General features: G+C 56.5%; 4 protein-coding genes across 4 annotated transcripts; 3 read left to right on the plus strand and 1 right to left on the minus strand.

The window, feature by feature from the left end:
• Positions 1 to 4,779: 4,779 nt before the first annotated feature.
• ENH_00061260 (kinesin motor domain-containing protein, putative) lies at positions 4,780 to 11,884 on the plus strand (the record flags this gene model as incomplete). Its single annotated transcript, XM_013581997.1, has 7 exons — positions 4,780 to 5,192; positions 5,649 to 5,745; positions 5,874 to 5,945; positions 6,387 to 6,515; positions 6,825 to 6,900; positions 7,572 to 7,684; positions 7,814 to 11,884. 7 exons carry the CDS (start codon positions 4,780 to 4,782, stop codon positions 11,882 to 11,884), a joined length of 4,971 nt encoding a protein of 1,656 aa, XP_013437451.1.
• Positions 11,885 to 13,850: 1,966 nt separating this feature from the next.
• On the plus strand, positions 13,851 to 15,725 carry ENH_00061270 (hypothetical protein; the record flags this gene model as incomplete). The annotated part of the gene is made up of 5 exons (XM_013581998.1): positions 13,851 to 14,364; positions 14,760 to 14,882; positions 14,960 to 15,186; positions 15,276 to 15,464; positions 15,642 to 15,725. The coding sequence occupies 5 exons, from the start codon at positions 13,851 to 13,853 to the stop codon at positions 15,723 to 15,725; spliced, it is 1,137 nt and encodes a 378-aa protein (XP_013437452.1).
• Positions 15,726 to 15,834: 109 nt separating this feature from the next.
• Positions 15,835 to 17,034, minus strand: ENH_00061280 (hypothetical protein; the record flags this gene model as incomplete). The annotated part of the gene is made up of 2 exons (XM_013581999.1): positions 15,835 to 16,784; positions 16,935 to 17,034. 2 exons carry the CDS (start codon positions 17,032 to 17,034, stop codon positions 15,835 to 15,837), a joined length of 1,050 nt encoding a protein of 349 aa, XP_013437453.1.
• Positions 17,035 to 17,184: 150 nt separating this feature from the next.
• Positions 17,185 to 18,947, plus strand: ENH_00061290 (TAF5-like RNA polymerase II, p300/CBP-associated factor (PCAF)-associated factor, related; the record flags this gene model as incomplete). Its single annotated transcript, XM_013582000.1, has 3 exons — positions 17,185 to 17,639; positions 18,005 to 18,483; positions 18,658 to 18,947. The coding sequence occupies 3 exons, from the start codon at positions 17,185 to 17,187 to the stop codon at positions 18,945 to 18,947; spliced, it is 1,224 nt and encodes a 407-aa protein (XP_013437454.1).
• Positions 18,948 to 20,000: the final 1,053 nt, after the last annotated feature.

Here is a 20,000-nt window from a genome sequence, read left to right on the forward strand (position 1 = left end):
TCATACAGCTACAGAAACGCAGGACCGGCTGAATTCACAGTTCAACTTTAAGCGACAAGGTCAGCTACAACTACAGGAGCAGTAGCAGCCACAGAGCCACATACAACCGTGTAACAGTTGCAGATGGAAGACCAGCTGCGGCCAGGCAGTGTCTTCCAGCCGTTTCCCCGACCCAGGCACAAAATAAATAGACTATAAAGATTGCAGGAACTCCAAAACGCAGGATTTGCGTCGCTTCAGCTGCGAAGCCCCGCTCAGGGTGGTTCGTGGGCCTCAGGGGCGCTGGAGTGACCTTGGCTGTGGGGCCCGCTGCGTTTGTATTGGCCTTCTTTCCACTGTTGCCCCCCAGTAGTCGATGAAATATTGTACAAATAAAAGGGGGGAACCAGTGTGCATGCTGATGGGTTGGCTTTCTGCGTCGTACGTACACATGGGCGTGAGCTAGCCAGGGCCCCAGTCGGTGACTGCCAGCTAGGTAGGGCTCAGGCAGCCATTTGAAGGCGAAATAGGCATTTACTTCTCCTCAAATCATTTTTTTATTTGCTTTCTTTTTAAAATTTAATTGTATAAAACTGCGAAAAGCAGATTCTTGGCCCTTTGTGAACGTCGTATGCAGCAGCCCCATCTGCAACCCAGTGCTCGCTGCGCGCTGCTGGACCTTCCCCTAGAAAAACCATCGTCAATATTGCCTCCGGGAAACGTTTAAGTTGCAGTAGAAAACCTTTGGGCTAGAAAAAGTGACTCTGTGCTAATTTGAGCCAGCAGGAAGCCCCGTTTGGTACTGCTGTTGCTGTGGTTGCTTGTGTTGCTGCTGCTGCTGTTGCTGCTCTTCCCAGTGTTTCTTTGCCGGCTGGAGACCATTTACTAAGCGCATTCCTCGAGAATGCCCAGCACTAGCAGCAATGCCAACAACCCCACCTCCGATGACCTGCCGAGCCAGGTTGAACTGGAGGCTCTCCGCAGAGCCTTCCAAGCCCTAGACGCCGACAATGACGGGAAGATCAGCCCCCATGACGTCCTTGTAACTTTATCCCGCCTACACCACAAAGTTACGAAGGCAAGCTACCCTCCAAACCACACCGCAATAGACTAAGATCCCAGCAAGGGGGCTCCCTTGCCGGGCATTCTGAATAGCTCATGGCTCTCATAGACACTCAATGCATACATAAAAATTAGAACCAGGCAAACAAGAGATATGCAGATAAAGCGTTAATAGAGAAAAAGACGAAGACAGAGGCGGAGCGAGACAAAGTGTTAAATTGACACTTTACATTAACATTGAGAAATGGAGGCCTGATCCACCACGATGCAAATGTATACTTTCTCTCCTTATGCCTCTACACATAAATACAATAAATACAATATGTAGCAGCAGCAAAGCCCAGCTGTTGCAGCGGGACCTCGCGGAAACAGCAGCAGCCAGCTCTCAGCAGTCGCAACGACACCAGCAGCTGCAGCAGCTGCTGCTGCTGAGACTGCAATGCTTTTTAGCAGTTCTCCGCTCAGTGGAAGGCCAAAGCTTTAGTGGGCTGGGTGCTGCTGCTGCCAGTGTTGCTACTGCTGCTGCTGCAGCATGAGGTGGAGGTGATGCTCTGGGAAGTGGATGAAGATCTCGACGGGTCTATTAGCTGGCAGGAGTTCCTTACTCTTTACCAAAGAGGGACCACTGATGTTACGGGCAGGAAAAGCACAAACTCTGCAAATAATGAATTTTAGATCCTTTGCTATTAAAAAGCCATGCTTGACTAGTTCCCACCTCCCAAGTTCTAAAATTCTAGAGGCAGACAGCTGCGCACTCGAAAAGGCATTTTGCGTTTCTGCTGCTGCTACTGCTGCTGCCGCCAGTGCTGCTGCTATTGCTGCCGGATGCCTCATCTTCCCGACGGCCACTGACGCGTGTTCTGTGGCAATTCGTGCTGCTGCCGCTTTCGATGCTACTGGTCGTGCTGCTGCCACTGCTGCAAGTGCTGTTGCTGCTGTTGCCTCTTCAGGCCTCGAGCCCCGCAATTTTTTTCATGTAGTGCAGTACCTGATGTATGACAAAGAGCTGAAGGGAGAAATTAGTGTAGAACAAACTCTACAGATTCTTTTTGTCAGATTCGGGAGAGAGCTACTGGAGCAAGTGAGTGTTCGGGACCTAGGGTTGAAGGGCTGGAAATCAACAAAAGTTTGGGAAATGAGGCTTAAGCTATGGCCACTAGTGCCTTACACTTTATCTTTCACGGCGCAATAGTGTAGCTGAGAGTCTGAGTCTTCAAGCTGCGCGAATGCCCATCCTAAACCGTAAACCGTAAACCGTAAACCCTAAGTTGTTGATCCGCGATCTCAGGAGATCCAGGCCATCTTTGGGGAAGACGACAGAAAATACGATGGACCCGAAAAAAAAGTAACGTTGACAGAGTACCTCGAGAAAGTTAAAGAAAGAAAGACAGTCAGGTGGGTCGCGACACAGCACAAACCCTATACGCAAATGGGAATTCCTAAACCCTTGACCCCAGCGGCTGCCAGAAGAGTGGTTGTCATCTGCAGGAAGAAGGGAGTTACGTACCCAAAACTAAGACAAAGATGAGGCGACAAAATGCAGCCTTGAGCTGTACAGCGTCTCGACTCGACACTCACGTCCAAATCCCAAACCCTAAACCGCAACCCGTTTGCCCAAAATTGCGAACTAGGGGCAGTCTCCCGCGTCCGTAAACATTCCGAAAAGCCTTTGTCGACTCCCCAATGGTAGCCTTATTCTCGAGAGTTCATGCAGCAACTGCTGCTGCAAATCCCGGGGTGGCGGCGGCAGCAGTAGTAGCTGTTTTGTAAGCGTGCTGCTGCAGCACTCCGGCAGCGACACTCTCCGAACTCAGCAAAACCCGCAGCAATCCAATCAGCAGCAACAGCAACAACAGAAACATCACTACCAGTAACAGTGCCAGCATTGTCTAGCTCTGTACTTGCTTCCATATATTCTGCCTCCCTAGAGTAGCGGGAAGGCACCCGGTCGGCACATAGGGCGTTTGCTCTGTTCTCTTGTGCAAAAACTGACTAAAAATTGTCTTTTCCCTAATATACTCATATAAGTAGAAAACAGAGATGGAAGGTGGGCGAAAAAACGAGAATTCGTTTTGCGTGCAAGTGATTTTCAACCTGCAACATATTCGCCGCTACTGCTGCTGCCGTCGTCTGCTGCTGCAGTCGGTGAACATGCCAGTGGCTAAACTACCCAATAATAGATTTGTGCAGTTCGAGGGTTAGCAGCTGTTTGCGCACTGGCCGACTGCGGAACAGGGTCGTCGATCTGTGCTATGGCTAATCTCAAATGCCTCGTCTTTTGGCGACTCGCCATGGAATCTTGCAAATTTGCTGGATCAACTGGATCAGTTTAAACTTATTCAAAAGCAAAGGAGAATGAAACGGAGTCGCTCTTGCCGTACGTAGATAAGCAGCCTGGCGCCGTGAAGTCGTTGGCCTCGCGATTTGTTGTGCAGCAGAGCTGCAGCGGCTGCAGGAACCAACTGCGGGTTAACCTGGTGGGAAGACTGCCTCAATCGATTTGAATCCGCTGATTTATCTATATTAAAATGCAAATAAATGGTGAATTTGAGCTAATCTGACAGGAAATAAACAGGGCTTGAGGAGCAGGAGCAGTGGTTGGCTGCTGCGCCTTATTGGGGTGAATTAGCAGTTCAACTTTGCAGCCTGAGGCCTGCGGGTTTACAAAACGGCGCAAAATGGCCTTTTATTTGAGTTGTTTTGCTATATTGACTATTTCAATGCATTAATAAGACTCATTTTGGTCGCTGCGCCCCCGAAGACCTTTCGGCCATCGCTCGCCCGCCGGTCCGCTCGCCGAGTCGGCGGTCCTCCGATGCGGCAGCGGCCCCAATAGTTGGGTGTTTGGCGGTTTTCTTTGCTTTTTTTGTGTTTAAAAAATGCATTTATGAGCTCGACTGAGATACGGTGATCTCCAGCGCCAAAGAAGGAAGCCAGAAAGAAGGCCAGGCCACCGTCTGCTGCTGCTGCGGCGGCTGCGGCAGTGCAGCTGGTTGGCTGCAGCAGCAGCAGCCGCACCAGCGACAGCTCCTGGCGTCGCTGCTGTTGGTTGTGCGGCGTTGCTCTATTTAGTTATTCTCAGGGGTCGGAGTTGGCGTTCATAGGACTGTTGCTGCAGCACCAGGGATGAGCCGCAGCAGGCAGAGAGGGACTCCGGCGGCAGCAGCAGCGGAGGCGCAGCCGACACTGACGTTGCGGCACCTGAGCCCCTAAATCCCTTTATTTCTCCTCTTTATTTGCGAATCTCTTTGCTTGCTTCCCCCCAACTTTGTCTCTTTCCTCAACCTCACGCCGAACCGCCTGCCCAAGCACTGCCGGGCGTGCGTCACTCGACCGACAGCAGCAGCGCGAGCAGCAGCAGCAGCCGGACCCGCTTGAGGAGCCGCAGAAGCTGCAGCACCGCGGCTTTTCACGAGAAGGAGTGTCAGCTGGGCTTTTCTCCCCCCCGAAGACTTTTCCACCCTGTGGTCCTCTCCGTGCCGCCCTCCCCGGCCATCTCCACAACACCAGCCCACCCGCATCCACACCCGCAGCAGCCGCAGCAGCCGCAGCAGCAGCAGCAGCAGCAGCGGGCGGCGGGGGAGCAGGAGGCGCAGGAGGCGGAGGCGGCGGGTCGGGCTTGGCGTTGCGGGTGCCTATGGTCTGTCGGCGCTTGGCGCGTGGGCTTGAGCGTGTGCGGCGGTCGCGGGTCCGTTAGGTTTGGGAGGGTTTAGGGTTTAGGGTTTAGGGTTTGGCGGGATGAGCGGGGCGCCGCCGCCGCTGAGCGGGCGGATCCGCACCTTCGTGCGGGTGCGGCCCCCCCAGGGCCGCGAACTCGAAGCCCCGCTGGCGCTGCGCTGCCCCTCGCGCTCCCGCGTGGAGCTTTCCGACGCGCTGCGCCGCCAGCGCTGGGCCTTCGAAGTCGACGGAGTCTTCGGGCCTGCTGCGGGGCAGCAGGACGTGTGGGGCCCTGTGGAGCGCTGCATCGAGCGGGTGGTGGAGGGCTACAGCTGTTCGGTCTTTGCGCACGGCCAGACTGGCACGGGCAAGACCTTCACGATGTTGGGGCCCGAACTCATCAAGGGCTGCGGCTGCGCAGACCCCAAAATTCAACACAGCAGCAAACTCGCCAGGCTCCAGCTCGTCCAGAAAAGACTCGCTGCCGCCACCAAGTCAGACTCCCGCCTTCCCGCTAGGGTTTCCCGCTAGGGTTTGGGGCTGGGGCTTGGGGCTGGGGTTTGGGGCTGGGGTTTCCCGCTAGGGTTTGGGGCTGGGGTTGGTTTGGGGTTGGGCTGCAGAGGCTGGTGGGACTCGGGCTAGAGCGGCTCAGGCACGGAGGCTGAGGCTCAGAGGGCTTAGGGTTTAGGGTTTAGGGTTTAGGGTTTAGGGTTTGGGGCCTGTGGAGAGGGGTGTTTGCGTTGCAGCCGCATTCCTGCACTGCTGAACTCCAAGTCCTGTGGGATCATCCCGAGGGCCTGCGAAAGAATAGTCCAACTGTAAGTGATAGACCCAGCAGCAACGGCAGCAGCAGCAACAGCTACAGCAGAAGCAACAGCGGCAGCAACAGCAGCAGCACCATTAGCAGCACGAACTCAACTCCCACGCCTGAAGTGTCCATTTTGCTGCAGAGTGCGAAGCCGGTACGGGGAAGACAGCTCGTCTCAAGTTCGCATCTTCGCCTCTTACATTCAAGTTTACAATGACAAGCTCGTGGACCTGCTCGCAGTAAGACCCTGCACCCGCAGCAGCAGCAGCAGCCGCAGCAGCAGCCGCAGCAGCCGCAGCAGCAGCAGCAGCATCAGCCGCAGCAGCAGTAACAGCGGCAGCAGATTCCTCTGTTTTCTTCTGCGCAGGACCCCACAGCCAAGGCAACGCCCCTCACCATTGTAAAGAGCCCCACAAACCCGACGGCCACGATAGTCCAGGTGCGCCTGAGACCCAGAGATAGTGCCTCTGTGACATTTCCATTTCAATTTCATTTTCATATTTTTATTTTATTTTCAAATGCTGGCTGCTCCTTCCTGCTGCCGCCAGTCGCTGGTGGCTGTTGCCAGGTGTTGCTAGCTGCTGCTGGCCGTTGCTAGCTGCTGCTGGCTGCTGGTGGCTGCTGCTAGTTGCTGCTGCCTGGTGCTAGCTGCTGTTGGCTGTTGCTGGCTGCTGCTTTCTGCTGCTAGTTGCAGCTAGCTGCTGCTGTCTGGCTTTTTCAATATTTTATTCTTTGGCTTCCCCGTGCAGCTTTCCTGTTGCTTGTGCATGCAAGCTTTTTGGCGCCAGTGTGCATGCGTTTTCCTGCTGCTTCCCTTTTGCATGCGTTTTGCTTCTAATTGGATCTTTTTTGTTTTATTTTTTTTCTCTGCATCTTCCAGGGCCTGCAGCTCTTCGAAGTCCACTCTTGTGAAGAACTGGTCCATTTGCTGCTGCGGGGCACTTTCTATAGGGCTTTTAGAGCTACTAGAATGAACCCCATGAGCAGCAGAAGCCACGCCATCTTCCAGGTGCGGAAGCGCCTCAGGGCCTCAAGGGTTTAGGGTTTAGGGTTTAGGGTTTAATGCTCAGGGTTGAGGGTTGAGGGTTTAGGGTTTAGAGTTCGGGATCAGGCCATCTGCGGCGTTGAAGCGCAGAAAGCCGCTAGTAGCATAGCTCCAAGGGCCCCAAAGCTATTCAACTCCAGCCTTGGGATAGCAGCAAACAGCAGCAGGGGCTGTGGGGCCCCACATTTAGGGAAATTGAGGTTAGGAGCAGGGGCTCTGGATTTGCTGCTGCATGCAAAGCTGCGCTGCACGTGGGGCTTTTGCTGCTCTCAGGTGGAGCTACGCCAGTCCTTGCCGAACAACAAACACATTTTTAGACAAGCCCGACTCAACTTGGTGGACCTGGCAGGTCAGCGACTGCACTCCAGCTGCAGCAGCAGCAGCAGCAGCAGCAGCAGCAGCTTTTTGTTAAAGTTGCCGTCCCGCTGCCTGCAGGGCTTTCTCTGCTGGCTAGCCCCCTTAGATTTTGTGGTACTCGTGCTGCAGTTTCTTTCTTTGGTTTTTTCTCCTCCTAGTTGCTTTTTATTTGCCACTTTCTTCGTCTCCTCTCGCCTCCCTTTTGCCTTTTTTTCGATCTCTTTGTGGCTAGCCATTGAAAAACCGTTAATCTATATCTGTTTGGAAATAATTTGATCTTATGAATATTCTCGCTGCCTGTCCTCTCCACTTCTGTTTCCAAGGCTGCAATGTTTTTACTCGTTTGTCTCCCTCTTAGTCTTTGCTAGCTAGCCACTTCGCTAGCGAGCCAGCTAGCTACCCAGTTAGCAGGCCAACTACCGAGCTAGCCAACAAGCCAGCTAGCCAGCTACCTAGCTAGCCAGCTAACTAGCTAACCACCTACCTAGCAAGCCAGCTAGCCACATAGTTGGCAGCCACGTAGTTGGCGCGCCAGTTACCCAGGCTGAAACCCCAACTACCCAGCGAGCAAGCCAGCGAGATCGCTAGCTCTCCAGCTAGCCAGCTAGCCAGCAGCTCGCGTGCAAGCTTAATGTCGATTGTTTTGCTGCTGTTTGTGTTTAGGAAATGAGCGATGCGACACAATGAAGAGTTTGGCGCGGAGCCACATGGAGGAAGTTGGGGCGATAAACCGGAGTCTTTCTGCATTAATTTTGTGCATTCAGCAGTTGAACTCGGTAAGCTGAGTCGAAAGAGCCCCGCGTGTGTTTTGCCGCTGCAGCTGCTGCAGCAGCAGCAAGCAGCAGCAGGCACTGCTGCTGCGGCTGGAGCTGGCTGCGGTGCTGCGGGCTGCTGCTGCGCTGCAGGAAGGCACCACGGTCTCGTTCAGGTCCTCCGCACTCACGCGGCTGCTGCAGGAGTCCTTGGGGGGCGGCTGCTTCACAACTTTCATCTGCACAGTTTCGCCTTCTTCACTTTGCATCAGAGAAACCCTTGCGACTTTGCGGCTGGCAGTGCGGGCGAAGGCAGTGCGGCTTTCTGCAAAGCCCAACCAGCTCACTGACATGCCTCAGGTGCTGCAGGCGCTCAAGAAGGAGGTGCGGGTGCTTCGCGAGATGCTGGAGCACGGCGTCCACAGCGCGCCCCAGAAGCAGCAGCAGCAGCAGCAGCAGCAACAGCAGCAGCAGCAGCAGCAGCAGCAGCGGCAGCGCACGGATCTCCACCAACAGCTCCACCAACAGCTCCAGCTGCTCCACAGCCAGAGACACAAACAGAGGGAGCGACACAAAAACCAAATCGGCACCGCAGAGGGGGCTCTACCCGGGGCTGCTGCTGCTGCTGCTGCTGCTGCTGCCGGGCTCGCTGCGCACAGCCCCCCACGTCGCTGCTGTGCTGCTGCCTCCGGTGGGCTGCTGCGGAGGTCTCTTTCTTGCCCCTCCAGCCCTACAATGACACTTGAATTAACTGAACTTCCTGCTGCGTTCCCGCTGCAGCAGCAAACCCCACAAAGGTGCACAGCCTGTGGGGAGTTAGCCCTTCCCACGGGCTGTCTAGACACCTCAGCCACTCCCTCGAGCCCTTCAAACACGGTGCACCGGCTACTCTTTGCTGCTGCAGCGCAGCAGCAGCACCAACAACACCAACTGCAGCAGCACCTGCTGCAACAGCAACAGCTGAGGCAGCACCAACAGGTAGAGGCGCTGCCCATGGGCGACGTCGTGTCTTGCTGGCATCAGCAGCAGCAACAGCAGCTGCAGCAGAAGGAACCCAACGCCACTTCCTTGTGGGAACCTTCAACTCCTGCAAGCGAACACAACGCTGCCGCTGCAGCAGCGGCAGCAGCAGCTGCTGCTGCTGCCGCTGTGGTTGCTGCTGCTGCTGCTGCGAGGGATGAGACGCAGCAGCAAACCCCGAACAATAAAGATGACTACTGTTGCTGCTGTGAATCACCTACCAAGAGCCACCGGATACTCCGGCGAGCTGAGAGCGAAGGATCACCTGCTGCTTCACCAGCAGCAGCAGCAGTTCTTGCTGCTGCTGCTGCTGCTGCCCCAGAGGGCCCAGCCACCCCTGCAGCAGCAGAAGCAGCAAAACAAGGGCCTGGTGACGCAGCTGCAGAAGAGCTAAACGCCAACGTTTCGCCACAAAGCCAAGCCTCAGACAGGACAGCTGAGCAACTTAGCCTACAGCAGCAGGAGCAGCAGCAGCAGGAGTCCAACAAACAGCAGCAAGAGCAGCAGCAAGACGAACTTGAACCTCACCAACTACTGGAAGCGGCAGAGCAACAGCAACAGCAACAGCAACAACAGCAGCAACAGCACACGGAAGATACTGAAGTTGCCCCCGAAATATTGCTGGATCACTTGCTGCAGCAGCAGCTGCTGCAGCAAATGCAGCAGAGGCAGCTGGAGTCGCAGCAACTTAAAATAGCTCAGCTTCAGGCGGAGCACGAGCAATTGAAGCAAGAACACAGACAGGCAACCGCTAGGCTAATTTTACAGGAGCAGCAGCAGCAACAGCAGCAGCTGCTGTTACTGCAAAATGAGAGCGATGAGCAGCAGCAGCAGCAAGAGCAGCGGAAACAGGATCACGAGCAGCGCGAACAACAAGAGCCGCAGCAGGAGCAGCAGGAAGAACAACAGCTGGAACAGCAGCAGAAGTTCCTGCCTGCCGCTGCTGTGTCTCCTTTCGCCTCCTACACAGCAGCAGGAGCAGCAGCACCAACAACGCCAGAAGCAACACAGACGCAAGCAGCAGAGGCAGCAGAGCATCAGGAGCAGCAGCAGCATCAACAGCAGCAGGAGCAGCAGCAGCAGCAGGAGCAGCAGCAGCAAGAGCAGCAGGTAAAGGCGGAAATTTTCACAGAAGAGAGTGTGGGGGATATTAGCAAAGCAGCAGCTGCAGCAGAGCAGCTGTATAGGCAGCAGCAGCTTCACCAGCAGCTGCTGGAAGAGCACCGCGCGCTGCAGCAGCAGCGGCAGCATCTGGCAGCATGCATCCACGACATGAAAAGTAAGTCTCCTCAGGTGTCTCCCTCCAGCTGCCAACAGCAGCAGCAGCAAAAGCAGCAGGGGAAGCAGGAGCAGCAGGAGCAGCAGCAGCAGCAGCAGCTTCCAGCGCAGGGAGCCCACCTAGTGCCGGTGCAGCGAGGTCGCAGGACAGGCAGCAGTGGCGGCACTTGCAGCAGCAACTGCAGCAGTAATTGCAGCAGCTGCTGCAGCAGCAGCTGCAGCTGCAGCAGGCCTCTGCCGGCTACTGTGGAGGGGGCGCCACTGTCAGCTGCTTGGGACAGCCACAGCCAGCAGCAGGAAGAGCTGCAGCATTACGGCAGCAGCACAAGCTTATTTGCTTCCCCGAGTCATGTTGCTCGAAGGTCACATGGTTCCCAACCTCTTTTGCATCAGCAGCAGCCGCTGCAGCAGCCGCAGCAGCAGCAGCAGCAGCAATTGCAGCAGCAGCTGCTGCAGCTAAGAGAGCAGTCAGGAGAGACATTCTCCACGTGCACGAGCACGAAGTCAAGCACCTGCAGCAGCAACAATGTCCCTGACATGACGGCAGACACGAATTCGATGTTGCAGCAGCAGCAGCAACAGCAGCGGACGCTGCAGCAGCCGCAGCTCTGGCCGGCTCTGCACAACACAGCAGCAGCAGCGGCAGCAGCAGCAACTTCATCCGGTACTGCATGGGGAGAATACCCGCCACTCCAGCAGCAACAAATGTGTGCTCCGCAGCAGCAGCAGCAGCGCTTCAGCAGCAACGATTCTATTTTGGGGTGCTCCTCTCCCTACGCACATCAATCCCAGCATGAGCAGCAGCAGCAGCAGCAGCAGCGACACCAACAAATGCAGCAGCAGCAACAACACCAACAGCAACTGCAGCAAAGTCTGCAGTTGAGGAACTACCCCATAGGCACTGCCTTGAGGCACCCCCGGGATTTACACCAGCAACAGCAGCGGCTGCTGAGCATGCAGCAAAAGTGGCAGCAGCAGCAGCAGCAGCAGCAGCACGACGAAGTCTGTTGGCTGTCTGCGTCTCCCCGCCTGCCCCCTCTTTCCCGCAGCCGCCAGTGGCCGGGGCCCCTCCCAGTACCCCACGGTGGGGCCCCTCAGGGGGCCCCTCACATGGTGGGACCCCCTGGGGGCCCCCTAAGGGGGCCCCCCGGGGGCCCCCAGGTGCAGCGCAGCACGAACTGGCAGGCCCCCATAGGGCACAGCTGCGAGAGCGCGCCACCCACAGCGTCGGGGCCCCCAGCAGCAGCAGCAGCAGCAGCAGCAGCAGCAGCAACAGGCTGGCTTTTGGCGGACGCAGGCCCGCAACTGGAGGCCCTTTCTAGCGGAGCAGCAGAGAGCAGCAAGACACATTTTGCTGCCTGTAGTGCTGCTGCTGCTTTCACCGGCAGCAGGGGGAGGCCCCCAGGAAGGGCCCCCATGCTAAGTGCGCCTGCGCAGGCCTACGGGGTTCACCAGGGGGGCCCCTACTACTACACGGCCACCGAGCACCGCCAGCAGCAGCAGCAGCAGCAGCAGCAGCAGCAGCAACAGCAGCAGCAGCAGCGGCTGCTCATGATGCACCGGTGGGGCAATGCGCAGCGGCGCAGCACGTCGCTCACTTCCCCTCTAGTGAACAGGGAAGAGGAGGAAACACCAACTGCAGCAGCAGCAGCAGCAGCAGCAGCAACGGTGTTTCATGACACAGGAAGGGGGCCCAGTCCCTTGCTGCCGCGGCACTTGCTGAGCCCGCTGCCCCTGTGCAGCAGCAGCAGCAACCCAGCAGCAGCAGCAGGGCCTTCGCAGCCCCGAGTATGGCGCAGCGAAAGCCTTTGCAGCTTTAGAGACAAATCTTTCCCACTCACCCCACACCCTGCAGCAGCAGCAACTGCTGCTTCGCTGCCGCAGGACATTAGCTACCGCAGCGTTAGCAGGTATGCACACTGCTGAGGGGCCCCGTGGCCCAGAGCAGCAGCAGCTGCAGCAGCAGCAGCCGCAGCAGCCGCAGCAGCAGCAGCAGCTCTTCGCAGGTATAGGACCCTTAGCCACTGCAAGGCAAGCAGAAGCGGCAGCAGCAGAAGCTGCAGCAGCAGCATCAAGTGCTGCAGCAGCTTACGTCCCTTTTGCAGGCCCAGTGGTGCTGCGCTGCTCCTGCAGCTCGAGCTGCTGCTGCTGCAGCAGCAGCAGCAGCCCCTGCTGAAGCAGCAGTTGCTGCTGTAAGCCTCCCGAAAAAATTTAGTGCACTGCATGCGGCAGCCTTTGCCTGCAGTTGCCATTCGACCTTAATATGCGTTGATGTGAAGGCTGGCTTATATGCTGCCGCACCGGCAGCCACGCGTGCTGCTGCTGCTGCTGCTGCTGCTGCTGCTGCGTGCTGCTGCTGCGTGCTGCTGCTACTTAGCTTTGGGCGCACTGGACACTAAGTAGTAGCAGCAGAATAGGGCACCGGCAGGAAGCAAAACGCACCTTTGCTGCATGCAGCTTTGCATGCAGCTCTGCATGCAGCTGTGCATGCAGCTGTGCATGCAGCTGTGCATGCAGCCCCATGATTGCATTCAATTTCAGAAGCTTTGCATGCATTTGTAGGCGAAGCTGCATGCACGTGTGCTCAGGTGTACGTACAGGCAACAGAGTGTCTTTTTGCGTTTTCTCGACTTAGAAAGATTTTAATTTGTTCAATTAGAATAGACTTTTGAGGAGTCTACTGCAGCAACAGTGCAGCAGCAGCAAAAGGTAGCTTTTAATCAACTAATTGCAGCCCCAAATGCATGCATGCAGTGCAGAGAAAGGCCTAGTGCCCACAGGCCTTCCAGGTGTACGTACACCCCAAAAAACGGGCTTCTGCAGCACCTCTCCAGGCACTCCGGAAGAAAATAGAATACATTAACGAAGCAGCAAAAACAACTCTTTTGCTGCAGCAGCAATAGCTTCGCAGCAGCAAAAACGTTATGTTGTATGATCCTTTTCTCGCTGCCCAGGGCCCCTCTGGGGCCCCCGGGGGCCCTCTGGGGGTCTTTCCCGGGGGCCCCCCGGGGGGCCCCCTGTAGCCATGGGGGCCCCCTGAGGGCCCCCTAGATTTCCACAGTTCCTACAGCCTTTGGGCTTTAGGGGGCCCCCAGCGGGGCCGGAATTGTGCCTGGGTGAAGCCTGCTGCAGCTGCTGCGCTGCGTGCTGCAGCTGGGCCGTACTTTTGCTGCTGCTGTTGTGCGCGTGTTGCTGCTTCTTTCGCTGCTGCTGCTGCTGCTGCTGCTGCTGCTGCCTGTTCATCGGCTGGAAGAAGACTCACGGCGATCACATTGAGCATTTCTGTTAAGATTTTAAAAATACTTTAAGTTTATTAATGCAATTTCTGAGAATAATTCGGGGACATTGGGGGGCCCCAGGCATGCTGGGGGCCCCAGGGTCCAGGGGGCCCCTCGGCGCTGGGGGCCCCCGGGATTTCTTGCTGCGCATGCAGCAACAAGGGCCTTTTTGAAGAATTAAATATTCGGCAGCAGAAAGAAATACTAAATTTTATGTTTTAAATAATGTATTTGAATTGATGGAGCCGGTGCTGCGGGCCAACAGCAGCAGCTGAGGCAGGAAGGGCAGCGGCAGCTGGGACAGCAGCAGCAGCAGCGGCTGCTGCAGCAGCAACTGCAGCAACTGGCGAGCTCCTCAGCAGGGCCCCACAGCAGCAGCAGGAGAGACTGCTGCGTCTTCTTTTCTCTTGGGCTGAGGGGCCCTTCACTGTCTGCCTCAGGTCCTTCAAGATCCCGGCGACCGCTGCTGCTGCTGCTGCTGCTGCTGCTGTTGCTGCTGCGGCTCTCGGGGCCAGTTTGAGGAGCAGCAGCAGCAGCAACGGGCCAGCAGATGCGCCCTGCTGGGGCTTCGAAAGGCGCAAGGGGACGCTGTTCTTCGCCTTGCTGCTGGAGCCATGGAAGGCGACGCAGCAGCAGCAGCAGCAGCAGCAGCTAGTGCTGCTGCTGCTGCCCCTGCTGGCGAGGGCGTGGGAGCAGCAGCAGCAGATATGCACTTGGGCCCCCCTCAGGAGGGGCAGCTAGCTGCTCTTGCTGCGAAGTACCGCGTGCCGATCGAGCTGCTGCAGGACCTGCAGCAGCAGCTGCAGCAGCAGCAGCTGCAGCAGCAGCAGCAGCAGCAGCAGAGGCCGCCTCCGCAGCAAGACGCGTCCCCTGCGTCTGGCGTGAGCGCGCACTCCTCGCCGGACTCCGGAGGCCCTCCCGCAGCAGCAGCAGCAGCAGCAGCAGCAGCAGCAGCAGCGCGAGGTGTGGGGCCCGTGGTTGCTGCTGCTTACACTCGGCTGTACGTACACTTCGTGTCTTGGGTCTTGGGCCTCTGGGACCCCCAGATGCAGCAGGAGCTGCTGGATGCAGCATTTGCTGTTTTGATGAAGATCTACCAGCGCACTTTGCTCATCAACCCCACTGACGGTCCGCCTTGCTGCTGCTGCTGCTGCTGCTGCTGCTGCTGCTGCTGCTGCTGTTGCTGCGCCTGCTGCTGCTGACTGCGCCGCTGCGTCTGGGGCTGCGCTTGCGTCTGTGGCTGCGTTGCTGTCAATCCTGTGCTCCCGATGGCTGTTGCTGCTGCTGCTGCTGCTGCTGCTGCTGCTGTTGCTGCTGCTGGCGTTGTTCTTGCTGCTCCTGCAGCCGCTGCAGTAGCCACTAGCTGCAGCCCTGCGCAGGCTTTTCCTTTGCCACTCAATTGCTGCTGCAGAGGGCGCTGCTGCTGCTGAACATGCTGCTGCTGCTGCTGTTCTTCTAAAATGTCTCGCTTCTGCTGCTGCTGCTATTAAACGATTGTGCTGCTGTTGCTGCTGCTGCTGCAGCGCGTGAGCTGCTGCGGGTGTACGGGCCGCAGCATGCAGCCCGGCACGCGGCGCTGCTGCAGCAGCTGCAGCAGCTGCAGCCGCAGCACCCGCAGCAGCTGCAGCAGGTTGCTTATTTTCAAGGTGAAGAGAAGCATGCACTTTATTTGTCCGAGTGAGTTTGTTTCTTTTTCCCTTTTCGCTTTTGCTTCCCTCCGCAGTTGCTGTTGCTGCTGCTGCTGCACGCGAAGCAGCAGCAGCAGCAGCAGCAGCGGCGCCGTGCTGTCAATGCCAGCAGCAACAGCAGCACATGCAGCGCAGTCAGCCTAATCTGTATAAGCAGCAGCAGCGGCAGCAGCTGCCGCCGCTGCTGCAGCACCAGGAAAAACAACAACCACAGCAGCAGCAGCAGCAGCAGCAGCAGCAGCAGCAGCAGCAGCAGCAGCAGGTGCATTTGTGCGTCTCAGGCGGTCCTTTTTAATGCTGCGCTGCTGGTTGTCGGAGACAAGAAGTTTGCCATTAGAGTCTTTGCTGCAGTCCTCAGTGCGGCTGCTGCATGCACCTGCTGGGGCCCCACACCTGCGGGGGCTTGACTACCCGCAGCAGCAGCAGCAGCTGCTGCTGCAGCAGCAGCAGCAGCAGCAGCGGCTCGTCTTCTGGGGGCTGCCCAGGCAGCTCTACAGAGACGATGTGCTGCTTACTCTCCCCAATGGAGAAAAAATGAAGGTTAATTTATTTCATTTTTTTATTTTTTATTTTTATCTTTTTTCTTTTTTTTTTCTCTTTTTTTTAATCTTTTTTATTTCTTTTTGCCTCCATTTATCTCTTATTATCTCTTTTATTTCTTCTTATTCTTATTTCTTTTATTTCCTTTTTTTTAATTTTTCCTTTTTGCTGCTGCAGCCTTTGCTGCAGCAGCTGCAGCTTTTGCTGCAGCAGCTGCAGCTTTTGCTGCAGCAGCTGCAGCTGTCTTGGGTGGAATTTTAGAATTTTGAATTTTTTGGGAATAATTCCTTTCCAACAAATTATTTCACTGAAATAATAATTATTTCAATTAATTTAAATGAATTATTTGAAATAAATTATTTAAAATGAATTAATTAATTCTCATTTGCAATTTGCTGCTGCAGCGAGTCCGAGTTCTGGGCCAAGAAGCTCTAAGGGAATCGGACTTAGTCGAAAATCGCTGTTTGCTGCCTCTCCCAGAAGCAACTACGGAGGCGTTTTTGCTGCTGCGCAAGCAGCTCAAGACGCAGGCTGAAAACAGGGTCTGCTGCTGCTGCTGCTGCTGCTGCTGCTGCTTTTGTTGCGGTGGCTGTTGCTGCGGCTGCTGCTGCTGGTGCTGCTGCTGCTTTTGTTGCGGTGGCTGTTGTTGCTGCTGCTGCGGCTGCTGCTGCTGGTGCTGCTGCTGCTTTTGTTGCAGTGGCTGTTGCTGCTGCTGCGGCTGCTGCTGCTGGTGCTGCTGCTGCTTTTGTTGTGGTGGCTGTTGTTGCTGGCTGCTGTTGGTGCTGGCTGCTGTTGCTGCTGTTGCCTTTGTTGCTGCCTGTGCTCGCTGCCGCTGCTGTTGCTGCAGGCTGCTCGTGCTGCTGCTTGTGTTTTTGCTGGCTGCTGTTGCTGCTGTTGCTGGCTGCCGTTGCTGCTGTTGTTGCTGGCTGTTCTTGCTGCTGCCGCTGTTGCTGCCTGCGCCTGCTGCTGCTTCTCGTGCTGCTGACTGCCCTTGCTGTTGTTCCTGTCGTTCCTGGCTGCTCTTGCTGCTGTTGCTGTTGTTGCGGCAGCATTTGCTGCTGCTGTTTCTGCTATTGTTGTTCGTGCCGCTGCTGCCACTACGGCTGCTGCTGCTGTTGCTGCTGCTGCTGTTGCTGCTGTTTATCCATCCCGGCTTCTCTTGCTGCGCGCCTTCGCAGCTGCTGGGGCCGTTGCTTAGGCCCACTGCAGCCGCCGTTGGTGCTGCGGCAGCCTCTTCTGCTGCTGCTGTTGCTGCTGCTGTTGCTGCTGCTGCTGTCGCTGTCGCCAACGTTGCTGCTGTTGCTGCTGCTGCTGCTGCTGCTGCAGGCCCAGCTGAGCCCTAGCCAGCTGCCGTCAGTTTGCTGCTACAGCTTCATGAACACTCAAATAGAAGCCAGCAGCATTGCCCTTGGGCAGCAGCGGCCCCGCTTTGCTGCGCTGGGGGGTGTGGGGCAAGTGCTTCTGTGGGACCTTGCGCAGCAGCCAGTCCGTTGCTGCTGCTGCTGCTGCTGCTGCTGCTGCTGCTTGCGCTGCTGCTGCGGCAGGCGAGAGGGCTGCTGCTGGAGAGCATTATAGTGAGCTGGCGCTGCTCTCAATGCAGCTGGCAAGAGCGCGCTGAAAAGCTGCTGCTGCTGCTGCTGCTGCTGGTTTGCTGCAGCGAGCGGAGGCGAAGGCGTTGGAGCTGCTTAAGAAGAGCAGCAGCAGCAGCAGCAGCAGCGACATGGACGAGGCAGCAGGCCCCGCTGCTGGTGGGCACGAGTCGATGGAAGAGGACGGGGGAGGGGGGAAGCCGCAGCGCCTCCCCTCCAGCAACAGCAGCAGCAGCAGCAGCAGCAGCAGCAGCAGCAGCTGCTGCTACAAGCTCGTGGGCCACGAGGGAAGGGTCTTGGCCCTCACATTTGCTGAAGCTGAAGACCGCTGCCTTTTGACTGGGGGCAGCGACGCAGTTATTCGTTTGTGGCCCACTCCTTATTCTCAGGAGCTGCAGCAGCTGCAGCAGCAGCAGCAGCAGCAGCAGCAAGGCGCTGCAGCCTCAGACAGCGACGAGGGCGAAGACGATGAGCCCGAAGCAACCCGCAAGAAGAGGCAGCAGCAGCAGCAGCAGCAAATGCTGCCCCTCTGCCAGTACAGAGGGGCCACTGCACCCATCTGGAGCCTAGCAGCAAGCCCCCTGGGGTGAGGCGATTTCGCGCTGCTGCTGCAGGTGCTGCTGCTGCTGGTGCTGCTGCTGCTGCAGGGGTGCTGCTTCTCCTGCAGCTGCTTGTGCAACAGTGCAAGCAGCAGCAGGAGCAGCAGCAGGAGCAGCAGTACCTACGTCGGTTGCTGCTGCCTCCGCTGTTGCTTCTGCTGACCCCAGATGCGCTGCTGCTGAGGCTGCCACGGCTTTGGGCGGGCCTGCTGCTGCTGCTGCTGCTGCTGCTGCTGCTGCTGCTGCTGCTCCCGGAGCGACCGCGACTGCTCGCGCGTGTCTGCCGCTCTCTCTCCCACTGCCCCCCCCACCGCGGCTGCTGCTGCTGCTGCTGCTGCTGCTGCTGCTGCAGGCACTACTTTGCTTCTGGGGGCGGGGACAATGTGGCGCGGCTCTGGTGCACTTCTCGTTCTTTCCCGCTGCGGCTGCTGCAGCACCCCGGGGGTGCCACAGATGTGCCCAAGGTGTACATACACCCCAATTCTTCTTTGCTGCTGACGGGGGCTTCTGACGGAGTTGTGCGGCTTTTCGATTTGCGAGCAGCAGATGCAGTGAGAAGCTGGACGCCGCCGAGGCCTGCTGCTGCTGCTGCTGCTGCTGCTGCTGCTGCAGGGGACGGCGGGCTCGGCAGCGCAGCAGCAGCAACGCCTGCTGCTGCAGCAGCAAGAAACGGCTCAGACGCCGCGCTGCGGTGGCCGCTAGACCCGAGGTGGCTTAGTGCTGCTGGGAGAGCAGCACTCGGCAGCAGCAGCAGCAGCAGCTGCAGCAGCAGCAGCAAGGAGGTGACGGCGCTCACCGCGTCGCCCAACGGAAGGCTTGTTGCAGCAGCAGGTCTGGCACCTAGGGTTTAGGGTTTGGTCTAGGGTTTAGGGTTTGGCCTAGGGTTTGGAATACCGTTTATCTAACTGCATGCATGCTGCAGAGACAACTCGCTGAAAAGCTCGCAGGTCTCTTGAGGCTTTTAGGGTTTAGGGTTTAGGGTTTAGGGTTTGGCTGCTGCTGCAGATGAAACAGGCAACGTGTGCGTTTGGGACATCCCTTCTGGCAATCTGTTGTCGATGGGGTCGGCGTCTCTTCCTGCTGCTCATGCTGCTGCTGCTGCTGCCTTTGCTGCTGAGGGCCGCTGCAGCGCAGCAGCAGCAGCAGCAGCAGCAGCAACCTACGCGAAGTCCCTCTCCTTCTGCTACAACTCCTCCCTCCTTGCCGGAGCCACAGGAGACGGGCGCGTGCTCCTCTGGGACACAACAGCAGGTGAGCAGCAGCAGCAGCAGCAGCAGCAGCAGCAGCAGCAGTAGCGCTCGTGACACCAGTGCTTGCAGGAGCATCAGGAGCAGCAGCAGCAGCAGCAGTGGTAGTACTAGCAATAGCAAATTCGCCCCTCTCGACAGCAATGATCACAGCAGCAGCAGCAGCAGCAACAGCAGCAGCACCGCTCCTGAGACCAGTGCTCCCAGCAGCAGCAGCAGCAGCAGCAGCAGCAGCAGGACCGTGCGTGTTTGGATGTTTGCTGCAGCATCTCGAGGGGGGGGCCCCCGCCGCGGAGGCGAAAGCCCCGAGGGGCCCCCCACAGGAAGTGGGGCGGGGGGCCCCCGTGTGGGGCCCGGGGGCCCCTCGCAGCTGCTGCTGCTGCAGTGTCTGTACGGGCGCGCTGTGGCCTTCCGCGCATGCAACTTCACTCCTTCGAATTTGCTGCTGGTTGGGGGCCTTTCTACTCTTGACAAATAAGTTTTGAGATTAATTTTGAGATTATTTTGAGATTAATTTTGAGATTATTTGATGCATTTGGTGGTTTAAAACTCCTTATTTCCGTTTTAATTCAACTCAGTCCGCCTTTTGCACATTTGCTGCTGCTGCAGCGCAGCAGCAGCAAATGCTGACCCTCTCTTCACACTTTTGCATTTTGCATGCAGATTTGCATGCATGCATTATATAATTCCATTTAAGTCTTAAATTCTTTCCATATTTATCTGAGAAAAAACATTTTTGTCTTTTTGCATTTCTGTCTTTGCCTTTTTCTCTTTTTCCTTTTTTGCCAAAGTCGCCGGCTGTACCTACACCCCAGACTTTGTGCGTATATTTGCATGCATGCATTAACGGCATTATATCTCAATTTGCATTTACATATTTATTTCTTTATTTGTATTTATTTTTATTTAAATTTGTGTTTTATCTTTATTTGTGCTTTGTTTGCTTTTATTTCTTTTTTTGTATATTTACTTTTACCTCTTTATATATCTGTTTTTATATCTTTACTTGTATCTATATCTGAACATTTAGAGATTATTTATATTTAGATTTATATGCATTTTTATTTGTGTATATATCTACATTGATACTTATATTTATTT

Source organism: Eimeria necatrix, genomic scaffold (assembly GCF_000499385.1).
Source record: "Eimeria necatrix Houghton genomic scaffold, Enh_scaff532, whole genome shotgun sequence".
Taxonomy (NCBI): domain Eukaryota; phylum Apicomplexa; class Conoidasida; order Eucoccidiorida; family Eimeriidae; genus Eimeria; species Eimeria necatrix.